This window comes from Accipiter gentilis, chromosome 16 (assembly GCF_929443795.1).
Source record: "Accipiter gentilis chromosome 16, bAccGen1.1, whole genome shotgun sequence".
In the NCBI taxonomy this organism is placed as follows: domain Eukaryota; kingdom Metazoa; phylum Chordata; class Aves; order Accipitriformes; family Accipitridae; genus Astur; species Astur gentilis.
The window spans coordinates 732,552-742,219 of record NC_064895.1 but is presented as its reverse complement, the minus strand read 5'-3'; the positions used below and the strand labels follow the sequence as shown (position 1 = coordinate 742,219).

Sequence of the window (9,668 nt, the reverse complement as noted above, 5' to 3'; positions counted from 1 at the left end):
GCCACTCCTGCAGGTGCCCAAACTGCAGCGTGCTCTTCCTGGGGGACGGTGGGGACCCCCCACCCGTGGGCCCAGGCGAAACTGAGGGGACCCCGTGGCACGGAGCTGGGGAGCGGAGGGGCCTGGCTGGCTGCCGAGGGTGCTCCCGCACCAGGCAGCTCCCAGGGCAGTGGGGAGGAAGCTGGCAGCTCGGCTCCTCTGCGGCATCCCAGTCACCTGGGAAATGGGGGGGCACAGCCTGAGGGGGCAGCCGAAGCCAGGGAAGTGGGGGGGAGGTCCAGCCATCCCCAGCTCCTGGGACATAAAGTGGGGTTTGTCCCACCCCACAGCTCCATTGTGGCTCCTCCGCTGGGGCTGGATGGAGTGGGGGTGGGCAAGACCCCCCCCCCCACCGTGCTCCCATCACTGCCAGGAAGGGTCCAGCCGGCCCCTGCCTACCCCACAGCATTCCCGTCCCCCAGCCAGCAGCAGGCAGGGGACGCGTGTTGTGCGTCCCCCCCTCCGGGGAAAGGCAGAACCAGAACGGAGCTCCCGGCACCGGGTCACTACTGCAATTTTATTATTGCATGATTTTTAAAAATAAAGGAAGAGAGAGGCTGTAACACAGAACACGAGGGGCCAGGGAAGATCGAAGGCGGGGGGGAGTAGGGGTGAGTGAGGCTGCTGCCCCACCCTGGACGCAGCACAACCCCGCCCCAAATAATATTTAAAAAAAAAAAAAAAAAAAAAAAAAGGAGCGAGGTGTTCGAGAGTCACCGGGTTTCTAACACGGATAGCTGGGAACAACTGTTCTGAAAAAAACCTCCCCGACGGCACCCACCCACACCAAATCCCCAGGGCCAGGCGCTTCGTCCCGGCAGCCTGCACGCTGGGGACGCTGCCCGCACCCCCACCCCCTCCCCGGGTCCCCGTGCCCCCCGAACCCCCCCGCCCGCCCCTTACAAGTCCAGCTCCAGGTCCCGCAGTTCCTCCTCCAAGGCTTTCCTCCGCCCCAGCTTCTCCAGCTGCTCTTTCGTCGGCTGCTTTATCTCTCCCGAGTCGAGCCGCTGCTGCAGCTCCTCCACCTGCCGCAGCTTCTTCTTCAGGTTCTTGATTTTCTTGCTCTTCTCCGAGGCAGGGGCTTCCCCCTCGGCGGGGGCCCTGGTGCCGCAGGCCGGCTGCGGCACGGCCGCCCGACTGTCCCCCGGCGGGCCCTTGTCCCCGCCGCCGCCCCCCGACAGAGAGGCCTTCTCCAGCGCCTGGATCAGTTCGTCTGTCTCCCGCTCCCCCTTCTCCTGCTGCTGCTTCCTCTTCTCTTTGCGTTTCAAGTTCCTTTTCGCCGCCTTGGACAGTCCCGTCTCGCCGCTCTCCGCCTTGCCGGGCTGCTTGCCGGGCTGCGCGGTGGCCTCCAGGCTCAGCCCCGGGGGCAGCTCGGGTTTGCTTTTGAAAAACTTCACATATTTATTCTCGTACCTGCACAGAACGAGAGCCTGTGAAGGCGCCTCTCCCCCGCCGTCCCGCCCCGGGATGGTGTCGAGGACCCCGGTGCGGCACCAAAAAGTCCCCGGCACGGTGCTAAAAGACCCCACTGCCAAACGCCAGGAACGTTCGGCACCTCCAGCAAAACCTCCGACGCGGAGCAGCCCCCATGTCCGGCTCTCCCCCCAGGCCAGGGGGTACCTGTGGGCTCCAAGCCCTCCACCACGCGGCGGCCGAGCAGCCGCCCTTGGAACGGGTCACCCCTGCCGAGCTCCGCGCCCCGGCAGATGCCGCCGCTCGGGGTCCTCCTCGCGTCCGCGGGACGGCCCAGACCCGCACGGCCACCCTGAGGAGGACTGGGACGGGAGTCGATACGTACCGGCAGGCTACAGCTTATGGGATAAGGGTGAGGGGGTCGGTATTGCTCGGGCACCTGGAAAGAGACTGAGACCTCAAGATGTGACCCCGCACGCGCAGCCCCAGGAGTCGCAGGGCCGAGGTCCGGGGTGCCTGGGGAACGGGACAGGACGCTCCAGCAGCTCCGCTCCCCTCTCGCGGCGCGGCAGACCCCAGCCCCAGAGGGGGAGCCCCCCCAGGGGACACCCCCTTCCCCCTGGCCACCTGCCCCACTTACACCGGCACCTCCTCCTGGGGCACGTATCCCTCCTTCACCCGCCGCTGCTTCCGCCAGGTGCCGTCGGGGCGCTGTGTGGAGGCGATGTACTTCCCTGCGAGGCCAAGGCGCCGTCGGCTGGCAGCCTCGGGGCACCCCATGCACCCCTTGGGGGCCCCAGGACACCCCACAGGGACTCCAGGACCCCACGGGGGCCCCAGGAGATCCCAGAGGACATACCATGGGGGCCTCAAGACCCCACGGGGGCCCCAGGACACCCCACATGGACCCCAGGACACCCCACACGGACCCCAGGGACGCCAGGATGCCCCAGAGGACACACCACTGGGGCCTCAAGACACTCCACACACCCCACAGGGGCCCCAGGACCCCGTGGGGATGCCAGGACACCCCACAGGGACCCTAAAACACCCCATAGCACACCCTATGGGGACCCCAGGACACCCCCCACATGGACCCCAAGACCCCCCACACACCCCACGGTGATTCCAGGACACCCCACGGGTCGTCTCCCCCGCGCCAAGACTAGGATGGGGACAGCCAGTCACCACAAACAGCGGGGGGCTGGGGGGTGAGGTGGGCCCAGCCCCACAGAGACTGGGGAGGTGGGACCTGCCCCATAGCGACCAGCAAGGTGGGGGACACACACACACACAGACAGGACCCCAGGGAGACTGGGGGGTGGGGGGGGGCGGCTCCCAGCCCCATAGAGATGGGGCCGCGGCCCAGGCCCACAGCGGGAGGGGAAACTTCGCCCGCCCCCCGCCATAGGGGCACGGAACAGGACCTGCCCCACAGAGATGGGGCAGGGGAGAGGCCCCACAGAGACCGGGGAGAGAGCCAGCCCCACAGGGACCGGGGCTAGGTCCCGCCCTACGTATCCGGGGAAAACAACAACCCCACGGGGGCCAGGCCCGACCCCACGGGAACCTCCCGCCCCACAGCGCCGGGCCGGGCCTCACTCACCGGTCTCGTCAGTCACATAGGGAGTCGCCATCTTGCGAGCGCGACACACTTCCGGCCTCCCGGCCCCACCCCGGAAGTGGCGGCGGCAGCCGGGCGTGGTGGCGAAGAGGCGACGCGGAGCGGGGCGGCCATTTTGTTTTTAAAGGGGCAGCGCCCCGTCTGGGGGAACTCCCGGCGTGCACCGCGGGAGCGTGTGTCTGTGTCCGTCCCCCCCCCTCCCCCGTTTCTCCCCCCCACCCCCCAGAGGTTCGAGGTTGCCATGGCATCCCCCGCCGGGGGGGGATAGGAGGCCAGACACCCCCCACCCCCCTCCCCGTCAAGGGTCCATCTCCATGGCGACCGCGGTATCCCCCAACCCCGGGATGGGGGGGTGCCCCCCTCCCACACCCACACCGGTGCCGGTGCCGCCCCCGCCCCGTCGGGCCGTGATGTCACGGGGCCGGGCCCAGCCACGGCTGCCGGGACCCGACAGGTACGGGCTGGGAAGCGGGAGTTACTGGGCCGGGGGGGGGGGGGGGAAATACACTGGGGAGGGGGGTATCCGTGTCGCCCCCCCCTCCTCCCCGTCACCCATGAGTGCCCATCCCCAAACGGGTGTTATGGGGTTTTTTTGGTTGGGTTTTTTTTTTTTTGCCAGCTGGGGTTCAAAATTCATCCCCCCCCACCACCACCCCGGGCATCCGGCTCTGTGCGGAACCGTAGACCCCCCCCGGGCCTGCGGTGGGTGACGGGAAAGGGGGTGCGTTGGGGGCGGACGCCCCCAACGCACCCCCTTTCCCGTCACCCGCCGCAGAACCGTGGGCGTCCCCGTTATCACGACCTCTCCCCACAGGCAGCCATGGAGGAAAACCGGGATTGGGCTACCCTTAGCCCCCAGGAGTTTGCCCAGCTGCAGAAATACCTGGACTGTAAGTATTGGGGGGGCTGTGGGTGTTCTAGGATGGTGGGGGGGCTTTACACAGCCTCGCACACCTGGGGGGGCTTCGCACGTTTGCGTTCCGCGGCAGCCTCGTGCACGGCGGCGGCTTTCGCACGCGGGCGTGGGTGGGCGGCCTCGCACGTTGTGCCAATGCGCATTTGCCCACTTGCACGCGTGTCCGGGTTGGGCACGCGTGTGTCCGAGGTGGGCGCACATGTGTGTCCGAGGTGGGTACATGCGTGTGTGCGGGGTGGGTGCACGCGTGTGCATGCGCTGGAGCGGTTTCGTCGGTGTCTCCGCTCTCCAGACAGCAGCAGGAAGGTGCAGGACGTGCTGCAGGATTTTTATGGCAGCGGGACCCTGTCGCGGCACCGCCAGGGAGAGGTGAGGCCCCGGCACCCCACCGGTGTGTTCCTGGGAACGGCACTGCTGTTGGGGGGGTCGGCTGCATGCTGCCCCCCCCCCATCCTGACTCTGCCCCCCCTCCCACCAGTGCGTCGATTTTGAGGGGTTCACGCTGTTCCTGAGGAGTTACCTCGAAGCGGACGACATTCCGGAGCCGCTCTGCCGCCATCTCTTCGCCTCCTTCCAGAGTGGGGCCGCGGCACCTCTGGGCAGCCGGGATGGTGAGGGGGGGGCCGGTGGGGTGCGGGGGGGGTGGGGGGGGCCAGGGTACCCCCAGGGTCTCATCACGGTCTCTCCCCGCAGGCAGTGACCTCGTCTGCATTAACGATGTCTCCTGCTACTTCTCGCTGCTGGAGGGGGGACGCCCTGAGGACAAGCTGGAGTGTGAGTTGGGGGGTCCCCCCAGGTGGGGGAGGGCAGCTTGGGGGTCCCCAGGGACCTGCCAGGGTTACCTCACACTGCTGTGTCCCCCCCTGCAGTCACCTTCAAGCTATATGACAAGGATGGGAACGGGCTCCTGGACAGCTCGGTGAGCACCGGGCAGGGGGGGCTGCGACCAAGCCCCCCCCCGCGCTGACACTCTCCCCCCAGGAGGTGGATCGGATCATCACCCAGATGATGCGGGTGGCCCAGTACCTGGACTGGGACGTCACGGAGCTGAAGCCGGTGAGTGGGGCTGGGATGCTGGGATGGGTGGGGGGCCGTCTGTGCCCCCCTCCCCCCACCTCCGCTGAAGCCCAGCATTCCCCCAGATCCTGCAGGAGATGATGCGGGAGATCGACTACGACGGCAGCGGGACGGTGTCGCTGGCCGAGTGGCTCCGCGGGGGGGTCACCAACATCCCGCTGCTGGTGCTGCTGGGCCTGGAGGTGGTGAGTACCCGGGTGCCGCCGCACCGGGCCCCTGCCCCCCTCTGCCTGGCTGGGGCCCCCCTAATTGTGTCCGTGTCCATCCATCCGTCCCCCAGCACATGAAGGACGACGGGCAGCACATGTGGCGCCTGAAGCACTTCAACCGCCCTGTGTACTGCAACGTGTGCGAGACGCTGCTGGTGGGGCTGCGCAAGCAGGGGCTGTGCTGCACCTGTGAGCGGGGATGGGGACAGCGGTTGGACCGGGATGGGGATTGGGATGAGGATGCAGCGGGGACGGGGATAGGGATGGGGACGGGATAAGGACGGGATGGGGATGGCGGTCAGACCAGGATAGGGACAGGGATGAGGATGCGGTAGGGATGGGATGGGGATGGGGATGAGGATGCAGTGAGGATGGCGGGGATGGGATGGGAGAGGGATGGCGGTCGGACCAGGATAAGGGTGGGGACCGGGAGCAGGACGGGGATGCAGTGGAGATGGGGAGGGGACAGGAATCGTGATGGGGACAAGGGTGGGGACGGGGGCACTGGTGGGGACTGGGATGGTGGTCCGACCCGGACAGGGATGGGGATGGGGACAGGGATGGGGATGCTCCGGATCCAGCTGTGGCAGGAGAATCCCCCCCTGCCCCAGCTATGGGGAAAGCTCCGCCCTGCCCCACCCATATGGGTGTGGTCGGTACATAAGCCCCACCCACCTGAAAACCAGCCATTCAGCTGCGAGGGTGGGTTGCTATTGGCTGACCGGCTGGATGTGATGGTGCTGTGATTGATTGGGGGGGCGTGGGGGAGTGGTGGGTGGGGCGGAACCGGGTGCGTGGGCGGGGCCTGGGCTGAGCCCCGCCCCCATCCCCGTTTCCCCGCCCCCAGTCTGCAAGTTCACGGTCCACGAGCGCTGCGCCCGCCGGGCCCCCCCCAGCTGCATCAGCACCTACGCCAAGTCCCGCAAGGAGGCCGGCGTGAGTGGCCCCCCCTCGGCCGCCTGTCCATCCGCCTGTCCGTCTGTCTGCCCGTCCATCCGCTTGTCCGTCCGTCCACGTGTCCGTCCATCCACCTGTCCATCCATCCGCTTGTCCATCCACCTGCCTGTCCATCCATCTGTCCATCCGCCTGTCCCATCCATCTGCCTGTCCATCCGTGCATCCGTCCGTCCATCCATCTGTCCACCCACCCATCCTTCTGGCCTCTTGCCCGTTGCTCCTCCCCCCCCCACCCAGCCACCTCCTCTGCCCGCCCGTCTGTCCGCCCGCCCCTCCGTCAAGTCATGCATCTGGCTGCGCAGTTGTCCGTCTGTCCACCCATCCACCCCTCCCACCCCACATGGGGGAGGGGGACACCCAGTGTCTGAGCTACCCCCGGCCCCCCATCGGGGGGGTGACATGCGGGGTGACGTGGGGGGGCTGTACGCAGGTCCAGGCTCATGTCTGGGTGAAGGGTGGCTGCGAGGCCAGTAAGTGCGGCCAGTGCCAGAAGAAGATCAAGAGCTTCCAGAGCCTGACGGGGCTGCATTGCGTCTGGTGTCACCTGAAGGTGGGCGCAGCCCTGCGGCGGTGGGAGGGGGGTGTCTTCCTGGCCCCCTCCCCGGCCCCCCTCACCCCACTCTGCCCCCAGATCCACGAAGAGTGCCTGCCCCTCGTGCCCCCCGCCTGTGACTGCGGGATCCTGCGGGACCACATCTTGCCCCCCGCCGCCATCTACCCCGTCCTGCTGGTGAGTGCCCCCCCCCCCGGGATGCTGCTGGGACCCCCTGCAGGGGGGGCTGTGCCCCCAGGCCCCCCCCTGAGCTGGGGCTGCCGCCGGTGCTGGCAGGAGAGGCAGGACAGCCAAAGGGACGGCAGCGGGACGCCGGCGGAGGAGACACCACAGGTCTTCACCACCCCTGAGGGCCAGGCGCTGCGGGTGAGCAGGGTGTCCCCCTCCCCGCTTCCCCCCCCTGCATCCCCTCATCCCTGGGGCCAGGGCAGAGCCCTCACCCCCCCGCAACCCCCTACCCCGCAGGTCAGCCCCGTGCCCAACACCCACCCGCTCCTCGTCTTCGTCAACCCCAAGAGCGGAGGGAAGCAGGGAGAGAGGTAAGGGGGAGCCTGGGGGTTCTGAGTGGGCTCATTTTGGTGGCCCAGTGGGGAGGGGATGGCCGCCCGGCCCCCCCTCAGCCCCCCCATCTCCCCTTTCCCCCCAGGGTGCTGCGGAAGTTCCAGTATCTGCTCAACCCCCGGCAGGTTTATAACCTGCAGCAGGGAGGACCCACCCCCGGGTGAGTGGGTCTGGGGGGGAGGCAGTGGGGTGCCCGGGGAGGGGGGGGCAACCCTGCCCTGACCCCCCCTTCCTCCATTCCTCCCTCCCTCCCAGGCTCAATTTCTTCCGGGACGTGCCAGATTTTCGGATCCTGGTGTGCGGCGGGGACGGCACCGTGGGCTGGATCCTGGATGCCATCGGTGGGTGCTGTCCACCCCGCCGGTGGGTGCTGCCCCCCCCAGACCCCTCCTCGTCCCCCCTGATCCCCCCCTTTCCTTGCAGATAAAGCCAACCTGCCTTGCCGGCCCCCCGTGGCCGTGCTGCCCCTGGGGACTGGCAACGACCTGGCCCGCTGCCTGCGCTGGGGGGGAGGTGAGTGGGGCAGGATGGGGTGGGGGGACACACGCACATGCACCCCCCAGCCACCCACCCACCCCATCCCCTGGCCCCCCCAATGGCAGGGTACACGGGGGAGGACCTGGTGAAGATCCTGCGGGAGATAGAGAGCAGCAGCCTGGTGCAGATGGACCGATGGCAGCTGCAGGTGCTGCCCGAGGACCCGGCAGCCGCGGGGGACCCGGTGCCCTATGAGATCATCAACAACTACTTCTCCATCGGAGTGGTGCGTGGGGCGAGGGGGGGGTTGGGGGGCACATCACACCCCCAGCCCCCCCCTCCCAGGACCTCACCCCTCCTCTGGCCCCACCCCCACCCCCCAGGATGCCTCCATCGCCCATCGCTTCCACGTCATGCGGGAGAAGTACCCGGAAAAGTTCAACAGCAGGTGAGGGGGGTGGGATGGGGCTGTCCCCATGGCATGTCCCCGTGTCCCCCCCCGGCCTCCCCGCCCCACGTCATGTCTGTCCCCCCCCCCCAGGATGAAGAACAAGCTGTGGTACCTTGAGTTCGCCACCTCCGAGACCATCTTCGCCACCTGCAAGAAGCTCAAGGAGTGTCTGAGTGTGGAGGTGAGGGGTCCCCCATCCTGGGGCGGGAGGTTGGGGGGGCCGGGGCTGCCCTGCCCTCCCCTGACGTGCCCCCCCTGCCCCCCAACAGTGCTGCGGGACCCCCCTGGACCTGAGCGGGTCCCTGGCGGGACTGGCGGTGCTGAACATCCCCAGCATGCACGGAGGCTCCAACCTCTGGGGCGAGACCAAGCGGGCGCTTGGAGAGGCGAGGAAGGCACCGAGCGCCGGGCAGCCCCCCCCGGCCATCACTGACGCCGAGACCCTCAAGACCTGCGTGCAGGGTGCGTGGGGCAGTGCAGAGAACCCTCCTCCTCCTCCTTCTTTGTCCCCCTGCGCCGCCCTGACCCCCCAACTTTGCTCCCCCCCCCAGATCTGAGCGACCGGCGACTGGAGGTGGTGGGGCTGGAGGGGGTGCTGGAGATGGGGCAGATCTACACCGGGTTGAAGAGCGCAGGCAAGCGGCTGGCGACCTGCTCCGAGATTACCCTGCGGTGAGCTGGGGGGGCCGGGGGTTGGGGGGGGGACAGGCCGTGGCAGCGATTGAGCCGGGGGGGTGTTTTTTGCAGGACACTGAAGCCCCTGCCCATGCAGATTGATGGGGAGCCCTGGATGCAGCCGCCCTGCACGGTATGTCGATCCCTACCCCCCCAAGCCCTAGGGAGCCGGCGGCCCCCAACCCTGGCCAAGCACCTTGGGGACCCCCCAGGGTGTGGGGGGCCCCCCTTTGGCCCCCCCAGCCCCGGCCTCTCTCTTGCAGATCAAGATCACCCACAAGAACCAGACGCCAATGCTCATGGCTGCACCGCACCGCTCCTCCAGTTTCTTCGGCCTTAAGAAGGGCCCCCCCGAGGCCTGAGGGGCCCAGGATGGGGGGGGAGACCCCCCCGAGCTGCGCCCCAGCAGGGGACATGGGACCAACCCCCCCAATCCATGTGTTCCCAGCAGTGGCGGGTAGCAGCTGTGCCCCCCCCCCCCCCCATCCAGGGGTGCTTGGAGCCCATGGGTGCCATGCCAGGGTGCTGGGGGGCTGCGCGAGGACCCCTCTGTGCCTGTGTGTGCCACGGTGGCTGGAGGCCCCCACCCCACCGGGCCCCCCCACCCTATTTATTGCCTACCCCCCCCAGTTTCAAGTGCCTCTTGCAGTAATAAAGCTGGTGGTGAGACCGACGCTGGCTGTGCCGACCGGGGGGGGGGCAGGGGGCTCAGCCCC

The 9,668-nt window shown here is 68.3% G+C and overlaps 2 protein-coding genes across 2 annotated transcripts; one reads left to right on the top strand and one right to left on the bottom strand.

Moving 5' to 3' along the window:
• Nucleotides 1-537: 537 nt before the first annotated feature.
• On the bottom strand, nt 538-3,176 carry PYM1 (PYM homolog 1, exon junction complex associated factor). The gene is made up of 3 exons (XM_049818898.1): nt 3,059-3,176; nt 2,093-2,186; nt 538-1,452 (listed from the first exon to the last, which is right to left on the bottom strand). The coding sequence occupies exons 1-3, from the start codon at nt 3,087-3,089 to the stop codon at nt 939-941; spliced, it is 639 nt and encodes a 212-aa protein (XP_049674855.1). The 5' UTR covers nt 3,090-3,176; the 3' UTR covers nt 538-938.
• A 211-nt stretch (nt 3,177-3,387) lies between these two features.
• Nucleotides 3,388-9,618, top strand: DGKA (diacylglycerol kinase alpha). Its single transcript, XM_049818837.1, has 24 exons — nt 3,388-3,530; nt 3,891-3,966; nt 4,285-4,361; nt 4,471-4,603; nt 4,686-4,766; nt 4,862-4,911; nt 4,974-5,048; nt 5,135-5,254; nt 5,350-5,467; nt 6,126-6,214; nt 6,666-6,785; nt 6,867-6,965; nt 7,065-7,154; nt 7,254-7,327; nt 7,435-7,509; nt 7,605-7,690; nt 7,773-7,862; nt 7,952-8,112; nt 8,210-8,274; nt 8,368-8,458; nt 8,547-8,739; nt 8,829-8,949; nt 9,025-9,085; nt 9,216-9,618. Exons 2-24 carry the CDS (start codon nt 3,897-3,899, stop codon nt 9,312-9,314), a joined length of 2,238 nt encoding a protein of 745 aa, XP_049674794.1. The 5' UTR covers nt 3,388-3,530; nt 3,891-3,896; the 3' UTR covers nt 9,315-9,618.
• The last annotated feature ends 50 nt before the right edge of the window (nt 9,619-9,668 follow it).

Bases quoted from the DNA above. Each gene is read 5' to 3' on its own strand.
- PYM1 (XM_049818898.1), bottom strand. From the start codon at position 3,089: ATGGCGACTCCCTATGTGACTGACGAGACCG. The intron at 2,187-3,058 runs GTGAGTGAGGCC...TTGGCCTCGCAG, and splicing joins CTATGTGACTGACGAGACCG to GGAAGTACATCGCCTCCACA. The intron at 1,453-2,092 runs GTAAGTGGGGCA...CGTTCTGTGCAG, and splicing joins CCCCAGGAGGAGGTGCCGGT to GTACGAGAATAAATATGTGA.
- DGKA (XM_049818837.1), top strand. From the start codon at position 3,897: ATGGAGGAAAACCGGGATTGGGCTACCCTTAGCCCCCAGGAGTTTGCC. The intron at 4,362-4,470 runs GTGAGGCCCCGG...CCCTCCCACCAG, and splicing joins CGCGGCACCGCCAGGGAGAG to TGCGTCGATTTTGAGGGGTT. The intron at 6,215-6,665 runs GTGAGTGGCCCC...GGCTGTACGCAG, and splicing joins AGTCCCGCAAGGAGGCCGGC to GTCCAGGCTCATGTCTGGGT.